General features: G+C 48.6%; 2 protein-coding genes across 5 annotated transcripts in view; both read right to left on the bottom strand.

Moving 5' to 3' along the window:
• The window catches only part of LLGL2 (LLGL scribble cell polarity complex component 2), a 34,072-nt gene extending 22,886 nt beyond the window's left edge, over positions 1–11,186 (bottom strand). For 3 of the 4 annotated variants that reach the window (XM_086762400.1, XM_086762398.1, XM_086762401.1), the window contains exons 1-2: positions 11,114–11,186; positions 3,886–3,993 (exon numbers count right to left, since the gene is read on the bottom strand). In XM_086762400.1, the coding sequence (XP_086618526.1) occupies positions 3,886–3,960 (75 nt within the window). In that variant the 5' untranslated portion in view covers positions 3,961–3,993; positions 11,114–11,186. Of the gene's footprint in view, positions 1–3,885; positions 3,994–10,848; positions 11,069–11,113 lie in introns of those variants that run through there. The other variant, XM_086762399.1, reaches the window with a different exon arrangement.
• A 1,515-nt stretch (positions 11,187–12,701) lies between these two features.
• TSEN54 (tRNA splicing endonuclease subunit 54) lies at positions 12,702–23,146 on the bottom strand. Its single transcript, XM_086762458.1, has 11 exons — positions 23,104–23,146; positions 22,823–22,978; positions 21,418–21,481; positions 21,190–21,273; positions 19,135–19,233; positions 18,772–18,824; positions 18,323–18,421; positions 16,562–17,196; positions 15,949–16,009; positions 15,098–15,211; positions 12,702–14,025 (listed from the first exon to the last, which is right to left on the bottom strand). The coding sequence occupies exons 1-11, from the start codon at positions 23,130–23,132 to the stop codon at positions 13,875–13,877; spliced, it is 1,545 nt and encodes a 514-aa protein (XP_086618584.1). The 5' UTR covers positions 23,133–23,146; the 3' UTR covers positions 12,702–13,874.
• Between the last annotated feature and the right edge of the window lie 771 nt (positions 23,147–23,917).

Genomic DNA, 23,917 nt, shown 5'->3' on the forward strand with positions numbered 1-23,917 from the left:
AGGCTTTAGCCATAATTCTCATAGTAGAAAACCATGACTTATCCAATACTGCACTGCCTGTTAGGAAGCTGCCAATAGCAGCCTTAATATTGGTCTAATCGTATCTTGGGTTTGCTGTGTTCATTTGTAAACACATTAGACAAGTCAATAAAAGCTTCACTTTTCAAGTCTGAGACCTAAGAATCGCACCTAAGTGTGCACCATTCAGTAATAACAAAAGGAGGGTAATTTTTTTCTCCACGTTTTCCCTCAATAGAAAATTTGAAGTATCCCACTCCATCTCATGGACAAGCTTGCAGAAGCTACAGTAACTATTACATCCAGGAGTAAATGGTTAGTAAGAGAAGGCCACTGCAGAAAACAGTACCACCTGCGGAGGCACGAGAAGTGAGTATCAGTAACAACCACAGCACGTTACACAATTGCTTATGCAGTAAAGTAAATGTGCTAATGGTTTCTGATAGCTTTGATTCTTCAAACAAGATGCCCATAAGACGTAAGGAAGATAACTTCCTCCTACGCCGTTTGTTTGTTTCCACAGCCGAGCCAGGCAGGCATCAGGGTGGCATTTTGGCTGTACTGACACCACCAGGACCAGGCATTCACATTCACCGTACTGATTGCTCAGATCTTTTTCTTGTACTTATTGACACTCCCTTGTGAAATCCCATCAAGTCAGCTGTTCAGCTGGCCTCCCTTCCTCCCCTCTAGCCTTTATCCACCCATCCTTTCACCTGCTCAGCAGGTAAACCCAGCAAGGGGGACCAGGGGACCAGGAGAGGTTACAATGGAGCCTTTCAGTAGAGCAGAAATAAGAAACTAGAGTGCCCACAACGTGCCATCCTTCTCAAAAGGGTCTTTGTTTCCTTGAGGAAAGGTAGGAGCTTTCATTTTCTTTTTCCTCAGACCACAGATTTGTCAGACTCTGTAAAAGCAAGCCTGATGTCAGCAGCATTAAACATAAATACTTCATGTCAGTCATATTTACTGCAGGAAAAATGCAGCCAAGCTTAACAGTTGTTCCCAGCCCACACTAACGCTGTGCAGGTGAAATTCAGTGCTGTCCTCCTCCCTTCATTTCTCTCTCAGATCATTTTATGACAAAGCAGAGACAAACCCAACTACAGGCAATACAAACCCTGTACCTTTGTTAATGCGTCTTTTGAAGAAACAATGAAGCCTGTGTGTGTTAAATTTACTTTGCATAGACACTAATTCAGATTTAAGGTAAGCTATCCATCACGCTCATCAGCAAGGGGTTAGGAAGACTGAAAAGAGGGGAGAAAACACAAAGCCATAAATTAAATGCAACATTCCCTGTTTGGTAACATCCAGCTGAAAGACACGCTGGTTCACCTGTGTGTTACCCATCATCTAGTCTGACAATGCCAGCCTGAACATGTTTGTTCTGCAGGGCTTGGACTGAGCCAAAGGCATCCAAATACTACTTCCTTACTTTGCAGGATAAACTTAAAGAAGTAGACTGCCAAGTCCACATACCTTATCCTTCATGCTATCCACTGAGCTCTAAAAACAGATTCTTGCAACAGGTACACACAAGTATGGGAAGCTCTTACTCATACAGAGAAACAGATATGCAAAGCTAAGTGACTAGCAGAATTTAGGAAGGTGTTTTTTGAAACAAGCACAGGTTTAGGGACAGTTTAAAGAGCTAGCCCAGTGGTCAATCAGTCCTTTAAAACGACAACCACCAATTAAAAAGGTGTTTTTAATTAAAGTCCATTACTAGGTCAGCATGGCCAAATACATTCCCCTGTATTAACACTAAACTTGTGTGGTATCATGCATTCCTATTAAACTTTAGTGTAAACAATAAAATGAGGGCAGGAACCCCCGGCACTTTCAAGGTATAGACCTTCCAGTTAGTCACTACCAGCATCACACACCAAAGAGGTACACATACACCATGATCAGCAACTTTATAGTCCCACAAAATATTTCCCAAGCAGGTTCTTAACCAGAAGTGTTTAAAAGACCTCAAATAACAAGCGTTTAAAAACTTGCTTACCAGCACTAATGAGCTTGCTTTACTAGCACATTAGACAAGGACAGTCTTGGCACAGAAAGTACTATGTTTCTTGGCTCCTTGACGCCACAACCTTCAACAGGTCAGAATTAAGGTCTGGCTTTCCAGATGTCCTCAGTCTGCCTAGCTCTGAGTAGATGTTTACTCTATCAAAGGCTAGAGGCTTTCAAATGATCCATTATTCTGGAAATACTGGAATGGGACACACAAGACTTGGGAAAAAAAACCAAACCTTTATACAAGCACAAACTATACTGTAAAACATTCTAGCATAATGTAATGGTGTAATGTTCATTCCCTTTCCGATTCTTGTTAGAAAAGAACAAGTTACTGTGGCTTGAAAGTGCAAATGCATTTTTCAAGGCCTTTAATTACCAAGTTGTTAATGAGAGTAAACCATTAGGAAGTGTCCAAAATAGTCTCCTCCCTAGAAACAAGATGCAATATTTACCTTCGGGACTGGATCAGCAGAGTCACAAATCCTGATGTCAGTTTCTAATATATTTGGAAGCTGCCGTCTGCTGCAAAAGCTAGTTCTTTCAGCCCTGTTTTGCATCATGCAAATTAGTCTGTCTCTGACAGGTAAAGTTTAGCCAAACATTCTCATATGAGACAGGCATACTCAAGGAAGAGATATCCCTGAAATAGCAAAGGTTTTCCAAGGTATATACAATTTTATACGCTTATAAGCAATTCTGACCCATCCCTGGGACGTATTTTCTGAAGCTGATATTGTATTCAGCTAAATGCAAGCAACTCAATTCTGGTCTTCATTTAGTGAAATCTTTACTGCAACTGCACCAGCATTTCCTCATGGTAGCAAGCAGAAAATAGGCATGAAGCACTTGAGTTCCTTTTGTCTCCCCAGTGGGAGAGAGGTATGCATGGAAATGGTGTGGTTTAGTACCAAATTACATTAAATCATTCATCTCAAATATCCAAAGTTCCACTTTAAGTATATATCTACACTAGAATTTTAATGAATCAAGGAGGTTATTTCCTAGGCTGACTTCATTTATCCATTATACTTTTCATCAAAATTCCATTTAAACCTTGGAAATACAAAACCTACAAATACATTTCTGATACCCAGTGAAGGTCTAAGTAGCCATTAGCCTTGCAACAAATAGCCATTAGCCTTGCAACGAATTAATACCAGGCATTTACAAAGATGAAAGTGCTATGTTCCTGGTCAAAGCTCAAAAGAAAGAGTGCTGGACAGGTAGCACAGCCACTGCCTTTTCCTCTTCACAGAGGAAAGGAAAAAAAATTAGAGACAGACTAAGATAATAGCAAATTCATTATTAATGGCCATTGTGCTGCCTAGGTGCTACCACATTTCTACCACAGACTTTATATTCACATTTTAAAAGAGAGGTATACTTATAAACCCAAAGCATAATCACAAAGAACTCTGGCTTCCGCTGCATCACAAGCTGTTGCTTATGCGTATCTTTAGTACCGTTCATAGCGGTACTGCAACAAATAACACACGTAGTCACAGCTCAGAACAGGACAAACTGCAGAACACTCGGAGTATACAAAAGCTGCTGCGAAGATTTCTTCTTTCAGCAAGTGCCACTCAACAGCATGACAATATCCTTTTTCTTAGAAGCAAAAGCCAGAATTGAGAGCATGCTTGTGAGCTTAAAGAAAACTTGTCAGGCACACTGAGTAAAAAAAGGATAGAAATGAAAAAAAGAGAACAAACCACCTCTCCTAAATTTAACTTTTCCACCCACACTCAACCAGTTTTTCCTTCCCTTTACACTGTGCAGTGGCTTAGGATAGACTTGCCTTGAACACATATGCCTTGAAGTTTGACGGAAATGCTGTACCTTGTTAAACTGGAATAGGTCGCGTTTAAGCCTCTCTCTCACTGGATCATGTCCGGGTCTTAAGAATCTTCTCATCTTCCTTGCTGGAGTATCTTGGCACCAAAAATCCTAACAAGAAAAAAAAAAAAAGCAAGGCCATATAAGTGAGAGCAGCCTCAGAAGAGAAGCAAGCAGAAGTAGGTTAATTATTTTGGTTCAGGAGGTAACACACATCAGCCAGAGCAGAATGAGACAACATTGCTATCGAGTAACGAAAACCTGATACCACCACAGTGGCATCTCTGGTGCAGGGCTTACACAATACTGTTGTCACACTGCTAAACCAGCACAGATGAGCCAAGAGGATTTTAGAAGAGTTTTTACATTTGGCCATTTTGTGATCACTTCAGATGACCCTATCCAAAGAAGAGGCAAACAAAACTGCAACATTTGCACAAAAATTTAGACAAACCCAATCTAGAGGCTAACTCCCAGGCTCACAGGCATTATTGACCAGTATCAGTTTCTGCCCCAGGTAACCCTCCAGGTCTTGAGCTAAAAAGAGAAAGAATCACATTTTCAGCTCGCTCCATGGGTACAGCAGGAAGGGCGCCGTGCTGCCTGCAGGGCAGCTGCATTAATTATTAACTTGCTTTTGTAAAAGATCAAGCCGAACTCCCTGCTCAAGGTGGGGGTAGGGGAAGGAAATCCTGCACCTGCAGTTCAATGTGCACCCAACAGCACAGCCCTTTCAGTGTATCGCGCTGCCGTGCCTCTCACAGCACCAGGACAAATTAGATCCGACTGGCAACCTCGCAGTCACACTGGAAACAGCAGGCTACAGCCTCACATTCTGTACGGCTCAAAAGACTCTTTGTCACATCTCCCCTCTGCAGAGGCGCTGAGTGGCAAGTGAAACTGTCAACTCAAGAGCAAAGCTTTGAATCGCATCCTGACAACTCACCGTGGCCTAAGGGTTCCTGCCCTGGCCATCTTTCCCAAGCTCATTTCCAGCATACAGATAGCTCAGCTGCTCATGAAGCAGCTACTGGACTCTCCAGTCAGCATTTTATTTTAATTTGTTGGACAGAAAATTATAGCAATTTACCAGCTACTCTGTGCACAACACACATGCACAGTGGGGGCCAGAGCTTCTGAGGTACAATGAAGAACCAGTATAGATATTCTAGGGTGACCTGTCCTCAGCAGAGCTACATGCACACGCACAGCACAGTGGGGAGCAGGAGGGAGAAGGTCAGCGTCGCAAGGGAAAGAGAGGGATCAGGAGCACCAAAGGGACTGTCAAGTGAACCAGACGGCCTTTGGCCCTTCTTCAGACTGCAGGGCTGGATGGTGACTGAGAGAAGAGAGCTTTCACAGTCCATCTGTAGAGGAGGGAGTAGCAGAGCTGGCAAATGTGGTGGCTATCTGTGTGCTCCTGCCAGTAACAATGGCCTTTGGTTGATGACTTGGATCAGCCAGCTATTCCTGAGGAGCTTGAATTATTTCTCAAATATCTTCTAGTAAGGCCTTACCAGCTGTGAAGGACCGAAAAAAGGAAATGGAACTATAAACAGGATGCTCCATAGCCATATTTTGGGAAGCCCCTTTAGAAACTCCCTGAGCTTGAATTTGCACTACTTTCTTGCATTAATCCCCTTTTACCTTTCCTGCTCACAATCCAAAATCTCCAGTCACCTAGGCAGTACTCTCTGGAGCTCACTAAAAGGACTGCAATGCAGTCCTGGTTCAGAGGCCCTGAAGATCACACCAGCACCAAAAGCCTGAGTCATTTAGTACCCACCTAGAATCACTAGCATCTCTGCTCACCACAGAAAAGCGGCTCTGAGGAAGCACCTACAGGCACCTGTGCTCCTGAACCCAGCACACGCAGGGGTGAAGAACGTGCACAGAAACACAGATAGCAGGGGACCACAAAAAAACAGGAGAAGAATAGAAGCGTAGCTTACTTGGAAAGTATATCCTTCTACAATGATTTAGGTACCTCAACTGAAATTTCAAAAATTTTATCAGATCGTAAGTCTTCTCTCACCAGACATTCCTGAGAGAAAGAGGGACGTATTTACACAAGGCGATATTTACTCTAAGTTCACAAAAGCTATAGAGCAATGACAAGCTGCTGTGCTATGCAAGGAGAGCATATCACACCCATGTACAACACACAGTTTGCCCTTAGCCAGACACGGAAAGGAAAGTGCCAGAGACGCGCCCTTTCCAACTGCCAACCAATAGCCTGGACCTGCTGAACGAGGCAAACCTACAGAGAAACTCTACTACTTGTCCTCCCCACTTTAGAAGAGACCTCCACAGTTGTGACAGCAGAGACAAACCCACTGTTACGAGCAAAGTAAGGAGAAAAGTGGACTTGAAGAGAAACACAACTTCACATTCAGCACCCTGCCAGAAGCATGCTGTTTTAACCTGCTTACGCAAGAGACCTAGCACTCACGCTCCAGCCCACAACAACTTGCTCAACTGGCTAAGGAGCAGAGTAGTTCAGAATCAAGCAGTAACTCACTTGAAAGAACATCATCCTGGCAAGCTGATGTCTCCATTATCATCAGAGAAGGCAAAAGTAATCTCTCACGGACTTGTACCAGGCTTCATCCCTGACCAAACAATTCCCGAGTGTCACAGTATGGGAGGAGATGAGAGGAAAAGCAGTTTTGAGCAAAGGCAAAAAAGGAACAGCGAAGAGAACGGCATCCACTGTAGCCACAGGTTGTTCAAGGGGAATTATTATTACAAGTTTACAAGGCTCTTGTCAAGGAGAAGAATCTTCTTTTTAGTACAATAAGCAAGTGTCTTTTCCAATTCTAGAAAAACACAAAGATTCCACAATCTGTATAATCTTATCTCCCAGATGCACATTTACATATTAGTAGACCAGTTTCTCTCCCACACATCTTCGGTGTCTTACATAAAACTCCAAGGCCATGTGCTCTGCAGTTATCTGCCAATCAGCATTTACAACCATACAGTAACAGCTGTGGTCACCAGTAGCCACAGAGGAACTCTCCAGTAGCTTCTGAAGCTGTGCCAGGTCTGCATGTATCTAATGTTCTTCTCTTCCAGGGAGAGAACTCACTGGGCTTTCAAAAATGAGCTTTTTACCAGAAACTATGTGCAACATTCTCTTCTTCCAAGATGAGGTCAGCTGTTTATAGGAAACAATAGCCCGAGGCTGAGTCAATCCCAGTTCTGCTCACGTTCTGTACAGCACCTGACAGCAAGGCTCAGAGTGCCCTGCACATTGAGCTCCTCCTGCTCTATCAGCCAAATATCACGAGACACCCTTTTCTTTTTCACCTCATTTGATTAGATCCAGCAACAAAACAAGAGCTCTTCACTATTCATTTAGAAAGGCAATGAAAGCGTGAGTTGCAAGACTACTCTGTTTCCAGCCACAGACTAAGGAGCACTTAACATCAAAACCAGCTTTCATTCTGACTCCCTTGCTCAGATCCATTTAGATGTTGAGATTTATGGCAAGTACAGGTGCCACATCTCACGACAGGCCCATATTCAATAGAAGGTCAAATGCTTTTTCCTAGAAGCATTAATTGTTCCTTACTGCTGTGTGTTAGCAATCCCATCATAGCTCCACGTTTTGCTTTGTCTTCACCGCTTTTGCACTCAGTGGTGTGTCTTAGTGCACGTGCACAGCTTGCTGAGATACTCCAGATTTTCTCTATCAACTAGGCATGGGCTGGAGGGGAATTGCCCTTTGTAGAATTTTGTTGCAATTTTTGCCTGTGTCCTTCCATGGTAGTTTTAGCCAAAAGTATAATAGAACCAATGCTGTAAGTCTCAATCACCCAAGTTAATCCAAGTCTTACAAGATGAGGAAACCCAGGTCAGAAGTTTTTACTACACTGACAGTATGAAGTGTGGATACAGTCCCAAGTTAACCCCACAACAAAAACATACCCATAATGAGTTTATTTTGCTCACGAAGGAGAGTTGCGAGGTACCATCTGTGTGCTTCCTGGGCAACCTTTACTCAACTTGAGCAGGTTTTCAACAGGATAAGGTCTGACAACTCTCTTTCAAAAATGCCATCAAGCATCTCAAGAACTCTTAGATCTTGCCTTGCTTTAGGTCTCCTTTTCATTCCTTCCTCATCACCCCTTCCTGCTTACAGGCCCTTAAAGAGAGAACTTCTACCTAGGCATCTGATAATATTTTATCAACTCTGCTGAAATAAAAGGGGCCTTATCAACAAGCTTTGTTTGAACTACAACCAGTCAGTGCTCCTATAACAGTCACTGCCATGGCCTTGTCTGAACTAGGTTTCCTCCCGCACCCAGAAGTTTGCCTTGTTCCTGTTACCAACACAGTCAACAGCAACAGAACAGGGCCAGATCAGTCGCACGTGAAACAGCTATTCCTTAGCACCAATGACCTCCCAACAAAGACAATCAAAACACCGTTTAAATACTAGCCTTATCAAGTTCATCAATTACAGGAGCCATCAGACACAACTCACTGTGAAATTACAAGTTTAAGAACACTTTTAGCTGGAAATCCATGACACAACCCCTAGCTGTTCTTTAACCGGGCTGTCACCGTGAAGTTCACCTCTATAACCGCGCTTGGTTGTAACATGTTACCAAACAGACACTAAAGAAGAAAGCACAAGCCAAGCAGAATAACTAGAGCAAGTGAAAGAACAGTTGCAGTATGTGGAAAGCTTGAAGTTTAAGACGCCACCCCCTTTTTCCGGGATAAGGCTTCTCTGGGAAGATGCACTAACACTAATCTCACAGCTCAAGGAGACACAGAGATCTCCTTTGCACAACATAACTACGGATCAGCTGCTAGCCCCCCAGCACTCGCGGTTTTATAGAAACAGGAGAGTGTTCAGATGCACCTTGCATAGAGCAGTGAGGCACTAGCAGGTATCCCAAAGATCCTCCCATAACAAGGATTTATTTTTGTGAACCTGGAGAGACAGATAGGTAAACGAACAACTGAAAGGACTGACTCAACGCTATGTGCAGGTGGCTGCCCTCCAAAACCACAGAAAATATTAAATAAAATATCAGAGATAGATTCCCCAAGAACTCTTGGAAAATAATTGAAAACCAATCTTACAAATCAGGAAAACTATGTCCCGTAACAGGTTTGTGCTCGGAGTTACCAGAGACTGCCCACTTGCAATGAATTTACTAATTGTGCAAACTTTGTGTGTCATTATGACTCCTATTGTGTTCTCCTTGTCATGGGAGCATGACAACATGAAGTTTCAAAATGCTACAGAACAAAATCTTTGCACTGACAACATTATTGCACATGATACAGAACTCTTTGTACGCCTCTAAGAAGCATGATTCAAATGGAGGAGTGGCTTGTAACTTTGGAACAGCATTTCACACCAAGCGTAGTGGGTCAACAGAGTAAACCACAAAAGCATTTCCTTCTTAAAGCAACACAAAGAGATCAAACTAGAAGAAACTTTTAGATGAGAATTGGAGTTTCCATAGAATTTCTGCACAGAAATCAAACTTCTAGCTACCACCAGTCCCTCCCTTGGTAAACTGTTTTAAAGAAAGATCAGGCTACTAGCAGTATCACATACTTTTATTCCACATACTAACTGCATCACATTATCTATGCTTAAAACCTCTTACTCTTTGACATCCCTCAAGCCTCTCTGTCAGCCAAGAAAAAAGCCACACCTCTTCCATAAGCAATTCCCAGTAATCATCACATTACTGTACCAAAAAGCCACCAGAAGATACAGGAGTCTCAACTGATTTAACTCCTCCAGTAATTTTCTTCGGTCAGTAGTTACAGCAGATGCAATTTGTTCAAAACCAAATGTTCCTCAGCACCATCCTATGAAGATGTTTGGGAATTCTTCTCCCTTTTCGATACCATAAACAAGGGAGTGCCTTAAGTGGTTGCAAGCAGCAGTGAGCGGGATTAGGGATGGCTTGCTCCTTGCACGGATCATCCCTGTCCCCTCCGCGGGCCAGGCTCTTTGCGAGGAACGTGCCAGGACGCACGGAGAAGCCTCAGGAGGTACCACCGCTTTGCATTCCGCTTGCCAGAAGCGCCAGCTTCCCGAATCAAAAGCTAAAGTCACCAGGTGGCTGCTTCGAGCAGACAGCTTCACCTGGGACTTGGTAAGGCGAGATATTCCAGTAGACTGAAGCGCTCCCAGAACGAAGAGCAGCATTCCCCACCGAGTAACACATTAACAGACAACTTTTACGGTGTCAATGAAGCTGTGCTCTTGTCACGATCCTCACAGGAATGTAAAGCTTTGTGCCACTACACTGCGGACACACCCATCCAAAAGTCCACCTCAACTGCTCTCCACCATTACCACCACCAAACAAATCCACAAAACCTCCTCCGAAGCCAGGGCTGCGCTCACCTCCCGGAGCGGAGATGTCAGTAATCAGCTCGTCCCCACGCCACAGCTGCGTGCCAACCCGAGACAAAGGCTCAACAACTCCTTTCACCTGCTCGCTGCCTGCTAGAAGTAACCGGCTCCTTGGCTCATCAAGCTCGTACAACTTCGAAGAAGGGGCGGGGGGGAACCCCGACCCAACAATACGATATATTTAATGTGCGCAGGGATTCGAATGAAAAAAAAATAAGTGTCAGCAGGGCGTCCCAGAGGAGATACCTCCATTCGCAGGGACCACGCGTGCTCTGAGCCGCGGCAGCCGCAGCCCCGCGGGCACGGGCGGCCCCCGCCGCCCCCCGAGCGAGCCCAGCCCCCGGGGCGGCCCCCGCCGCCCCCCGAGCGAGCCCAGCCCCCGGGGCGGCCCCGACCCCGGCCCGCTCGCGCGGAACCAGGAAGTCACGGAGCAACCGGCCGGAGCCGCGACCTCCGCCAGGAAATCCCAGGATGTAAACCGCCGGGAGCGAGCCCTCCGGAACGCCGCGCAGCCAACGTGACAAGAAAAAAAAAAAAAAAAGGAAACAAAAAACGCGAACGAGCCCAACCCCTCAACGGCAGCGCTTGAACTTTCACGGGCACGCCGAGGTCGGTGTCCGGGGAGCGCGGGGGGGACAGGTGCGGGCAGCCCCACAGGGCCCGGGGCAGCGCGGAGGGCCCGTGCCCGCCTCCCCGGGGGCGGGCGAGCACCTGCCAGCCCCGCCGGAGGGACCCCGAGAGCAAACCCGCGGGGCGACCGCAAAACCCCGGAAGGGCGGGCAGAGCAGCGCAGCGCAGGGCTGGGTGCTGCCGCTGCCGCCGCCCCGCGCTCACCTGCGGGGCCTGGAGCCGGCCCGGCCCTGCCCGGCCCGGCCTCGCTCCGTGCCCGCTCCCCGTCGCCTGCGCGGCGGCCTCCCTCGCCGGGCACCTCTGGGAGGGGTGGGGCGGGCGGGGCCTCGCGCGCAAACCACGCCCGCGGGGCGGGGCCTCGCATGCAAATAATGCAGAGCCGCGGCCTCTCTCCCCGTTCATCCGGCGCGGTCATGAATAATTCAGCAGCCCGCTCGCGCGGAGCCAATCGAAAAGCGGGGCTGGCTCGGGAACGGCGCGCGGCCGCGTCCTCGCGGGCCCCCCGCTCCGGCCCGGGCGGGGCCAGCGGCTCCGCGCCGTGTCCGCCCGCCGGGCCCGCGAGGGGCTCTGGCTTAGCGGGAAGCCGAGGGAAGGAGCCAACGTTCCTGCAAAAACGAAGAGAGGGGGACAGGGTGACAGACAGTTGGAGCCTTAGCTGGAAACTGTCACACAACATCCGCAGCTCGGCTGCTGACAGCCCGTGTCCTGCTGCAGGGAACAGCCGGGTGAGGAACCAGTAGTGACATGGAGTGCAATGGCAATCCAAGCTTTGCCAGCCTCTCTTCTGCATCCATGCAAAAGCTTGAAATTACCTCTGACAAGGGTACCAGGTAACAGTCAACGTTTCAGACAAGCTTCCAAAGGTTATGTTTTTCAATTAAAATATTTGTTTATCTCATCTTGCAACATCCAGCCAACTCGCATCGCAGGCCAAAATGAAGCAGCGGTATCAGTCTGCATCGTAATCCCGGCCTACTAAAGGCAGCCTCAAATGTTGTGGTGCTGAGCAAGGCAGCAACAGTTTCTCAATCCTCTCTGCAGTGGTTATTAAATTGTAATTGGTTTGTGCTGAATCAGGGAGTCTCTGCCCCGGCAAAACTCACTGGGTGGCTCTTGCAGAGTTCATCAATACAATTCCACCTTGAGACTGATAGAAATCAACAGGAGTGAGTTTGACCTAATTCCAAGACAAACGTGAGCCCTGTGGGTCAGACTGGAGCTCCTCTGGCTCTGCCTGTTCTTAGAAACTCTCTTTCTATTGCCTTTAATCTCCACAGCAATCTAGGAGAATGCTGAGGGCACAAACTGGAGCTGCCAACTCGCAGAGCAAAAGCACGGCTGGATGGAAGGAGGAAGAGGACGGGGGGGCATGTGGGAGCAGCTGTCAGTCCCGCACCTCAGCAGAGCCCTGCTGATGTCCAGCATCTGATAATAGGGGTGTGTGCATGAAACGGGGCCAGGCGCAGCACTTGCAGCAGATCCCAGCCACCCTGGGCTACGATACCTCTGACTACGCAGGAGGAAGACAGTGGGGTGTCATGTGCCAACAGGAACTGCACACGGAGGGACGGACTCCAGGCTTTGAGTCACGCTGCCCTCCCAGGGGACAAGGCAACAGCTGGATGCAAACACCAGACGGGTGTAGGAGCGGGGTTACGCAGCCACAGGGTGGTATGACCATGAGCAGGCATTCACCAGCTGGTGCTACTGGGGTCCCAGTAGCCTCCCCAGAATGTCTCCCTCTGCATTATTAACATTTCTGCAGGAATTAAGAACCACACTGAGGAGCTCGCACTGTTGAAAAAGGCTTTTTTATTGCTTAGCCTTCTCCCCATCTCCAAAAGGAACTAAAAAATTATCAACTACAATGCGTCTAAACCAGTTGCTATCACAGTTCTGAAAAGCCTCCATACCAAGCACAGTCACGCTCAGCACGTTCCTGTCCACTGAGAAGACTTTCTAGCACCTGGAACTTTTGCATAGAGGCTAAAATCCATACCTGGATATTCTGGTGGAAAGCTCTCACACTAGGACTGGGAAAGCAACGATGTCCTCAGTCTGGAGCACAACAGCCATAGGCTCATGAGGAATTTGTAGCTTGCTTCTTTACTCAGGGATCTCTCACTTGCAAAACAAAAGACAAGGATCCACAGGCAGGAAGGAGGAGGTCAGGCTGCAGTACAGAGGGGGCTCCAGTACAGCCCTGGTGAGACTATCAGATCTGTGTGCTGGTATCAGCGGCCAGTCTTTAATATGGCACAACACTGTGTGGCTAAAGCGCATCTCAGCACAGCTGCTACAGCACAAGGCTGCGGTGCCATCTGCAGTGCTCTGGGGCTTTCTGTGACCTCCGGCTCCAGCTGATAAAACAGCATTCAAGGCACAGCTTCCTGCTCTCAAATGCCTGGAAACTTTACTCCATGTGGCTGAGTTTTATGGCTGTGCCTTTTGCTGATTAGAATCTGATCAGACAGTTGTTGGCGTAGCCGAATGACAGAGGCTCAGGATACCACCACTGATCTGATCAGCTTATTCTGCTCCTGATTGACCTCAATGACTCTCCAACCCCTCAACTGGTGTAGCACAGTGGCTCTTAACATGTGACAAGAGGATCACCAGCAAAGCTTTTTCTTAATGGTCCACAGATCAGCTGGAGATGACACGGAAAAGGCAGACTAGTGGTCCAGGAGACGAGAAAGCCGGAGAACCTGTGGCTTCAAGAACAAAGCAGTCTGTATTCCAGTCCAGAAATGCCCAGCTGAGTCATATACATTTGTTTGCTGTAAATTTTGCAGTTATGCCTGAGCCATCTGGTTGGGTGAAGTCTGTAACAGCGAACAAAGTGGTCAACTACCCAAAGTTCCAGGTATCACAGGCCCTATTTTCTGTAATATTTCATTAATAATGAAAACAAATCCCGATTAAAGCTCTTCATCCTATACCATTTTTGCAAGTGACAGCAACTTCAGTGATTAACATCAACTGGCAGCTTGAAGTCCTTTAGTGAATAAAAGGCAATTTCTCCATGATCCACCAGCGCAAAGACCACCGGGACATCCCCACTCTGATACGTAACCTGCTTCAAAGCCCGAAGGGATGGAATCTGCTCATCAAAGCTGCAGAGAAAAATATCCCATTGTTCTCAAAGCAAGAATACAGAGACAAAGCTGTCCCGGCCAACGATCACAACAGCTCACTTTGGTCTTAGGAGCTGGTAGTGACCTTCCCCATCCCTTTCAGTCAAAGCAGGAGGCTGCCAACCCTGAGAGGAGTATACTGCATGCCGGGAATGGGGAGCTGTCAAATCCTTTGCCAAAAGCAAGGGCAACCGCATACCACTCCACACTGTGCCTATTAGATGCGGCTCACAGGGCTATTGGCAAATTGCCAATCAAGTGCAATCTTATTCCATTCGTGCTAGGAAGTTCTTTAGGTTTCTGGGATCAACATCTGACCTGCTTTTCCCTCCTTTTAATTCTGCAGAGTCTGTTTGCTCGGAAATAAAAGTATCTGCGCAGCAAGGATCACCTTACTTGCTCACGACAGACCTTTGTCAAACTGCATTACCACCTTCCGTGCTCTGGCTACTACAGCTGGAGAGAGCGGAGGAGGGACAGTTTTAATATGTATCAAAATTAGAAAAGGCAGAGACTGAACTTTAGACCTGCCTATGGAGTTTTAAGTATCAGATTCTGGATCCAGCAAGACAGGGGACATCTATCCTGTGTTCATACTGATCTTAAAGTTATACTTGACAAAGAACAAAATACTAAACCCCTGGCCCTGAGCCTGTAGCGAGCTCTGGGGAGGTAGATCTCTGCAGAAATCCATATGGATCTGCACCGGCTGAGGATTCAGGTACCATATGGCTCCCTGCAAAACTGCGCTCTACAGGAGTTTCACAAGTATTGCATAAATACAGCAGTGGCTTCTTAATTCCCGACTCCAGTAATACTCAGACATGAGCAGCAACCAGATGACCAAATAGCGAGGGCTGAGAGCAAGGGCTGGGGGAATTGTCAGCCACAGCCTCCAACAAAGAAGGAACTGAAAGGAAAAAAAAGAATTCTGGGCAGGACCACCCTGAGGGAGGCACTCTGATGATGTGTAAAGCTCACAAGATGCTGGGTCATTTACAGATCGTTAGGACTTGAATTCCACAGAACATAGCCTAAGACTCAGGGATACCTCCGAACACACATCCTGACATACGGCTTCCCAGGGTTTGTCTTCTTAAACCTGGCCACAGCATCTGCTTGATACACGTTGAAGTCTATCTTCACGCCCTCCGCGTCCTGCAGCCTACAGAAGACAGAACACATCCACATACGCATGAGTTTGAAATATTGTAGGGTACAGATGCAGCAGAGAAGAGAGAGAGCAAAAGCTCTTGAAGCCTGGCTAGCCTGGGCCTTTGAAAGGCTTCACTCCTCAAAGGACTGACCCTGCAACTGTTCTAATTACTTTCCAGATCTTTCCTGTAGTCAGACCGGAGCAAGCTCACACCCCGCATCTCCCACACTCCCTTTTCTGCAGACTCCATTGCAAAAAGAACCACTAACAAATACAGAAGCAACGCACTGCTCTGCCCTACAGGGACTGCACAGAAACACCACACAGACTTTTGAAGGCAGAAGCAGAACCAGAAGTCCCAAAGTCAAGGTTTTATAATCACTGCAGCAGGGATGGCAGCACATTCCAGGGATGAGGCACAGGAGAAACCCAAACAAACCTCTGGGGAAGATTACCTGGGTGGAGTGCAGAGAGGGGAAGACAGGAAAAGAGAGCGACCCCGATGTTTTAATTGGCCTGGAATGCCCTAGCTCTGTTGCTGCAGGACCTGGTACTTCATGGAAATGTCAGCCCCTCACTACAGATGCAACGGGGTTATGAAACAGAGCACTGGATTCTCTTGGCATCCTTGATGCCAGGCAGCTCTGAAACTGCTGCTGCAAGCGTATCACAGACCTCACAAGCAGCGACAGTCACAAGACCCCCCTGCTCCATAACAGCTATGAGCTGGCTGGCTGGATACTAACCGGGACGCTCCATCCAGGATGTGGGAAGGCTGCAGCACGCTGATCTGCTGGAGGAGCACAGCTGGAGGGAGAAGGAACAGAAAAGGATCAGACTAGCTATTTCTCTCCCAGGGCACTCCAACACCACCCACGAGCCTTCCTCCTCTGACAATGGCTGGCAGCACCACAGTCACCACTGGCTACTTCAAAGACCTCAACTTCCTCATCTCCTCCCAATGCGCAGCCCAGAACACCCTGGAATTGCTTTTGCTTTGCATCTTGCTGGCCCTTATTTCACACGCCTAACAGCCTAGCAGGAAGGACAGCAATACAGTAGGACATGGGGAATGGATTAGAAGACCTCCCAAGGCCCTGTTTATCCTGGCGGTGGAGTGGGCTATAGAAAGAGATCGAAAGGCAGAGGATAAGCTTTCTTCTCTCTCTCTGTGTCGGTGGATGGGCTCCTCTGCACCTGCTTTGCCTAGGCCTTCTAACAAGATTCTCCTTCTCAAGGTACTGTCCCCTAAACTGATGTTCAGCTTCTCTACGTCATCCCTTCAGCTGCTGCATACCAGGCAATGTTTCAGAGCTGGAGGGGAGAAGAGGGTCCCTGCCAAGTTCCCAGAGCCACTACCTGACGAGGTAGCTTCATCTGGCCGCAAAAGTGGTGTGACGGTTTGGTCCCAGAGATGTGGTGGTCGTCTCCAAATCCTCTGCTGGCTCCTCTGCTCCAAAAGGGCTTTGTACTCCTGCCAGTTGGAGCAGCGCCTCACCTCCTGGTCAGCATTGACACTGCTCTTGTACCTGCTCTCCCTTTCTCGCTGTTCCCTTTCCTTCCGTGACAGCTTCTCTTGTTTCTGATTGATGTGTGTACACCAGCAAGCTGCATCAACCTCCCTCCCCAGCACATTCTCTGGCAGGAGCCTGCTGTCAGGTGAGGGCAGATATGTGCACGGTTGGTCCGGGGCCACGTTTGGCAAGATGATGGTGGTAAAATCCCAGTGGGGTGCATGGGTGCCAGTGCTGCTCTCCTTGTGGCCTCCCGTTCGGCTCCTGGAGGGGCTCAGGGAGTCCTTTTGTCCTGTATCAAGAGGAACTGAGTTTGACTCTCTCTCTCCACTGCCAGCATCCCATTCCTTTGGCTGCTCTGACAAGGGCTTTTCATCCATGGAAAGGCAACTGGAGTCTCCACAGTCATCTTCAGCTTTTCTGGAGGTACCTCCAGCTTCTGGAAGGTCCTCAGATACCTTAGGTTTCTTCTCACGTGACCTAAAAACAGAAGCAGCAGCATAAAAGACAGGGAGACAGTGTGGTGGAACTTCAGTCCCTTTGAATCCTGCCTCCTTCTTGCTAACAGGAAGAATGCATCTGCCAAGCCTGAAGGAAGGTTGGCAAAGATGGCAGAAACTTCCACACAGGTCTGCAAAGCCTTGACAACAACCTCTTGGCTGGAAGGAGGACGTTTGCTTTGTGACAAAACAAGAAGGGAAAAAGGCAGGCCAAAAACAAGCAGTGAATGCCAAAGGCAGAATAAACTTCTCCACAGTCCTGCACGAGGTTTGCCTTCAACGCGCAGGAGAATCCCTTGAATCATATAGACACACATTCCTAACCTGCCATGCTGCCTCCACACACGCCATATACTGACCCAAACACCTCTACGCAAACGTGATCGACTTCAGCCAAACCAGCACAGGCCAGGCAGAAACCCTCCTGCCAGCACCTCTTAGGCATATGAGATTCAGTCCCTGGTCCCAGAGAAGATGAAGCAACTCCTAAACCAGCAGTTTTATCTCCCAGTTCCTAAAATTTCCTGACTCCTCAGGCACCAATTTACTTGTCAACAGGAAAGGACTAGCAGACCAGTCTCATCCTCCGTGTTTCTTAAAGGATGATGCCACCTGCTGGAAGTTGTCATAATTATTAGCAAAATTACTAATTATGTCAGCTTCTGTTTGCATTTTGGCAACGTCTAGAGGCCATCTGCAAAGACCAGGACCCAGCTATGCTCTCTGTGGTACAGTACTAACAGGTAAGCTGCATTGAGCGGGTGGATAAGTGCAAGGTGTGCACTGTGGCGTCTGTGCTCCCTCTAGAAAAGAGCAAGCGGAGATACCTGCCATGTGTTTCTTCTGCACTGACCTCTCTGCCCTTCTGTTTTGGCATCTCACCACTGCAGCTGGGAGGCTCAGGGGCAGTTTGCCCCTATTAGCCCTGCATGAAGTACAGACGTGACAAGAGCACACTGCAGAGAGTTCAGGAAAAGCACTGCACTGCTTGGGGACAGCCAAGAGCAGCTGTGCCAGACAGGTCACCCACAGCAGGGCTGAGTATGCTGTTCCCAAGCTGCAGAGCCTGGGAGAAGATGGAAGAAGGCTGTGGGCCACATCCTTACCAGGGGCTGGAACTCCTTCTCCTTTTGCAATGATGTTTCACAGAGCTCTGGCAGTGACTTTCAAGGTTCAGTTGCCTCTCGTAGGGAGACAGGACAGTGCTGTAAGAAGACACCAATACAGAGGCTGACAGCAGGGTGGGGCAGTGAAACCACCCTTCTGGTCAGCCCCCAGAATATAGCATCAAAAACCTTCTCTTCCAGACACAGAAAATCCATAAGCAGGACCAGGATAGTCCTCAGTTCATGCCCCATTTAATGTTCCTAATCACCTCCTCAAGAGGGAGGAGCAAGGAAGGGTAGAGTGCCACTTTTAGCCTTTAATCCTCCCAAGAGACGGAATGCGGGGTGAAAGTCCTCTTCCCTGCTGTTCCACTGGGGACATGCAGTGGGCACAGAGCTGCTCAGGGTCTTCAGGAAGGACAGCAGCATGGCAAGAAAAAGCTGGTTACCTGGGGTCGAATCTCAGTACAATATAACCCAGTTGCTTCAAGTGGCTGAACACCTTAGAGCAAAGGAAAGTAAGAGGGTTAAACGACTACCCTAAACGCAAACAATTTACTTCAGTTCTGCCACAGCTGAGTAAACACAGTGTGGCACTGGCACAGGAGCAAACACCAGGGTTAAGGCCCAAAGCAAAGTGGGGGGAAATAGGAACTGGTCCTCTGGAAGGTGGCGAGTGGGACAAACTGAGAATGACTCCCCTTCCCTCCCTAACTGTCCCACTCTGCTCTTAGCCACTGGAAGAGGTTGTGCGGCAGAGGCTGCAGTCTCTGCATTCATCCTCCCTGCAACAGCTGGAGGTCCCAACGCACCTGGTAATGTGGCAGGCTCATTGCCTCCTGGGACAGCAGGATCTCGTAGGCTTCCTGGATTGACAAGGGCAGATCTCTGTAAAAGAGCTGAACAGAGCCCTGCAGGGCAAAAGCTTGGTGTTGAGAGAATCACAGGGAACAAATCTATGCAAGCTCACACCAGTCTCTTCCCACTGGTCTCAGCACCCTCCCTCACGTCTCCCCATATGCTACCTGGATTACTTGCAGTCCCTCTCCCATGCCCAGTTCCCCCATGCCCTGGTTTTCACAGCCAGGTAAGAAGTTCCCACCCACAGCTGTCAGCCTCTGCTCCAGCACTGCATCTGTTTAGAGAATGTAGCTGGGAGCATGACTCTCAATTGTTAAAACAATCATTGCTTTGGTAGCTAATTTTCTTTAACTTTGATGATCTCAGTGATTCAGGACACAGCACAAGTACAAAAAACATTCAGAATCAACACAACTGAGAGAGCTGGAAGAGAGCAATTGATGGTATCCTCAGACACCACCAGTTGCTGGCTCCTCAGAAGCATTTACTGCAGCCCATAGTGATTCCATAGGTAGCTCCTCTAGGCAATAGCAACTAACCTCCAGGAGGCAGTTTTAGGCTATGCCTCTTTTCCTCCTTTTTTTTTTTTAATGTATTTAATCATGAACAGAGAAAACAAAACACTAGGAACCACATCTTTCCCATGGGATAGGATGAAGGCATCTAACAGGTCTCTTCTGCTTCTAGGGAGAGATTTTGTACTCAGCAACTGACTACATTTTATTTTCATCGACTTGTTTATGATGTATTGTTTACGAAATTGCCAGAGGTAAAAAAGCCCTACCTTTGCAGTTAGGATTTAAGGGATGGCATCAGATGCCCTTAATCTGATTAAGTTTTGCTAAGGGAAAGAGCCCCTCTTTAGATCAGTGCACCTGTTCTACTGATAACAGGCTTCAGTGGAGAGACAAAAATCCCCCTTTCGACAGCAACGAAATCCAACTGAACCCTAACTAGCACTTCTGCAAGCAGAGGAGCACTGAAAGCAACCTAGTCTCACTCCTCTCTCTGCCACATTTAAATTTATTTCTGCCATATATACTGGGAAGAGATGGCACATAGCAACCTCAAAAATCTCTACTTAAGCGTAAAGCATGTCCAGCACTGGCTGCTATGTGACGGCCTCCCATGCCAACCACCATCAGAAAGATCTGATAGAGTCCCTAAATGTGGCCCTATCAAGCTAGATACAGTTTCACCATTTCCTATCAGCTTCTTAGAGAAGCACAGAAAAACTGTGCTAATGACCTTACAAACCCTGTCATTGCAAAATATGTAAGATACACTGGATAAGGGAGGAAGTCAACTTATGACAGAGAGGGCACTGACCAGTCTCAGATGTCCTCATTAACTGTACACCAGTTCTGAGGAAAAGGATTTCTCAGTATCAAACCTTTTCCAATTAACTCTTGCAAGGAACAGAAGATAATGGTTTGATCTTGTTTCCAGAAATTCCCAGAACGGTGAGTTTTCCTGGACTGTGGAAGTTCAAGTCCCTATACCTACAGATTTCCATAAAGAAGTAATTGATATATAAATGTGTGTCTCATCGCCCTCAGAGCAAGAAAGTAGACAGAGATCTCAGTAGAAAACTTTGTAGCACGCTCCTCATGCTTCTCTCATTCTGACAACAGAGCTGACTTTTTAGCTGTACTAACAGAAATCCAGATCAGCTAAAACTCTCATAGTCTGCACTGTTATATTTAACACAGAAGTGGGTTAAACACAATACAGCTGGATAAACTAGCCACCGATCCACCTAACCCATGCTGTCAATGACACAGAAGCTCCTTTGCAGTACAACATATGAACCCACGGCCTGGACACAAACAACTCTATCAGCAAACAGGCTAAAACAGACAACTCGTCGAGAACTAGGTGTTCAAACTGCAGCAATGATCAACACAAGTCAAGCAATCTTAGACTTCAGTCTAAAGCTGCTAGAGTTCCTCCAATCATTCAGGAAGGACCCACTCTCCCCACCCACACACGGGTATCCTACTTACACACTCCAGCAGGTACAGAGCTTCCTCGGGCAGCAGGCACTGTCTGCCACGCTCTGTGAAGCCCATGGTGTGCCAGAACTTCCCCTGGAACAGAAGCACAAATCCATGATGGGCTCTGGCTGTTCCCTGCTGACAACCAGGGTCTCTCCCATTTCAAGCAGCAAAATAAGGAATCTGTAACAGCCAGCAGCAGACAATGGCATCGAGAACACTCTGCAGCAGACTCACCGCAGGGGACTGCAGCTCTACGATGCCCTGTCCCGGCTTCCACTCAGCTTTCACCAGATTCCCCCTGAGAAGGTTAAAGATTAGTTTGTTATCACTAGCATGTCCTACAATCAACTCGTATTGTAGCAGCACAACAAGCTCAGGAAGGTATCAAAAGGCAGCAAACTTCCAGGTAGCACTTTCACCGGGTAAGGCCTTAGAAAGACACCATTCTCTGGATCTAGCAGTACAAGCTAAAGATTTTATCACCAACAACTAGTTAAAGAGTGTCATCAGTCAGCACCTCAGACATCTATCCATAGAGTTCAGCAGCCTGCTGGAGGTGCATGGCCATGATCTATGATACAATCATTCAGATGCTGCCAAGACTCTCAGACTGCTGTATCCCACCCACGTGGTCTCATATGAAAAATTTAATAACTGAGAAAAAGCAGAGGGTGACTTTGCAAGAATGCAAACATGAATTTTTTAGCAGCTGGCTCAAGGAAACACAAGGTAAGACCTGTAGGGTCCACCATGCACTTGCTCTACTGCAATTTCCCCATCTGAAAGGAGACCTAAACCTACCCAGTCACCCTCCCATCCTGAGAATCTCCACTGCTGCCCCAGACACGCATTTACAGATGTACTTGAACAAACTCTACTGTGACAACAGTGGAAGATAATGGTCCACTCTGTCTGACCTGCCTATCTGCTAGAGGTCATCGTTCTCTCTCTAAAATCCCCAGTGGTGGGATTTTATGTGAATAGTTTCTGCTGCTACTGATCAGCGCAGTTGGAGAAACTGCTACCAGAAAACAGCAGACCACACAGGGAGAGCGTGTGCCAACAGGCAGTGCGTGAAAATCTCCCAAGCAATTATAAGCTACAGAGACTGGCAAGGCTGTTGAAATCATCAAAACCAATAAGCCAGGGACACCGAGAGCGGGCCGAATCTGCACAAGGCCACACATGAGCATGAGTCTGTGTAGCTCCAACCATGCCCAAGAAGACAGTGGCTGCTATTTACAAAGGCTACAGGATTATGCACACACCTGAGAAAACTACGGGCCCTTCGAGGGACCTTCTGAACAGCCACACTGAAGCTGCCAGTGTGCCAGTATGACCTTCTGCTCCTGAGGGAACAGCCGCAGTGAGCTGCCCTGCTGCTGCTCCAACCAGGGGGCTGTGAGCTGGTGAACTGAGGGGGCGGGCAAGGGAACCTACCGTACTAGCACCTCCCTATTATGAACAGCTCGGTTCCACTCCTAATAACACCTGAACGGACAGCAGCTGTGCTCTGACCGCCCCCCGGGTACGATCCCTTTCAAGGAAAAAGGAATGTACAACCCCGGGCTCGGGGGCTCAGGGTAGCCCTGCGATCCCCGGCCGCTCCAGCGGGCCGCCCCCAGCCCCGTGGACTCACAGCCGCTCCACACGCTCCTCGGAGAGGATCCGCCACTGCTCCTCCCGACACAGCCGCAGCTTCTCCGCCTGCTCGGCCGAGCCGTCGGGGATTAAATCCTTCTGGCCGCGGGGACGCTGAGGGGCCTTGCGGCCGCGGGCCGGCAGCTCCGCCGCGCTGCGGGCGAGAGGGGAGACACGGTGAGGCGAGAGCGCCCCGACACCCGCCCTGCGGCTGCCCAACCGGGGCACCAACCCCCCTCCCCGTGACCGCCGGAGCCTCCCCGCCCGGGCCGGCCTTACCTCTGGGGACGCGAACCGCCGGGCTCCATGGGGCGCCTGGCGCGAAGCCGCTTCCTTCCGCCTCCGCGGCGCCGCGCCGCCAGCGTGAGGCGGGCACTAGCGCGCCCCCTGGCGGCTAGGAGGGCTGCGAGCGGCGAGGAGCGGGCAGCGGGGAGGGGGGCGGGGCTGGGCACCCAGGCAGCGCTCGGGCGGGCACCGGCGTGTCACCGACCCACAGAATTAGTACGGTTGGAAAAGACCTCCAAGATCATCGAGTCCAACACCACGCAACCCAACTCCACTAAGCCATGTCCTACAGTGCCAGGTCTACACGTTCTTTGAGCACCTCCAGGGATGGTGACCCCACCACTGCCCTGGGCAGCCTGGTCCAGTGCCTGACCACTCTTCCAGTAAAGAAGTGTTTCCTGAAATCCAACCTAAACCTCCCCTGATGCAACTTGAGGCCATTTCCTCTTGTCCTATCACTAGTTAATTGGGAGAAGAGACCAACACCTCACTACACCCTCCTTTCAGGCAATTGTAGAGAGCGATGAGCTCTTCCCTCAGCCTCCTCCTCTCCAGACTAAACAATCCCGGTTCCCTCAGCCGCTCCCCATCAGACTTGTGCTCCAGACCCCTCACCAGCTTCGTTGCTCTTTTCTGGACACACACCAGCAACTCAACATACTTCTTGTACTGAGGGGCCCAAAACTGCACACAGTACTCAAGGTGCACCCTCACCAGTGCCGAGTACAGGGGCAGGATCACTGCCCTACTCCTGCTGGCCACACTGTTCCTGATACAAGCCAGGATGCTGTTGGCCTTCTTGGCCACC

The sequence above is a fragment of the Chlamydotis macqueenii genome, chromosome 18 (genome assembly GCF_036417535.1).
Source record: "Chlamydotis macqueenii isolate bChlMac1 chromosome 18, bChlMac1.mat, whole genome shotgun sequence".
NCBI lineage: Eukaryota > Metazoa > Chordata > Aves > Otidiformes > Otididae > Chlamydotis > Chlamydotis macqueenii.

Coding starts and splice junctions, on each gene's coding strand:
- TSEN54 (XM_086762458.1), bottom strand. CDS start 23,132: ATGGAGCCCGGCGGTTCGCGTCCCCAGAG. Junction 19,234..21,189: donor CTCTGTACCTGCTGGAGTGT/GTAAGTAGGATA, acceptor TTTGCCCTGCAG/GGCTCTGTTCAGCTCTTTTA. Junction 18,422..18,771: donor GTACTGAGATTCGACCCCAG/GTAACCAGCTTT, acceptor GTCTTCTTACAG/CACTGTCCTGTCTCCCTACG.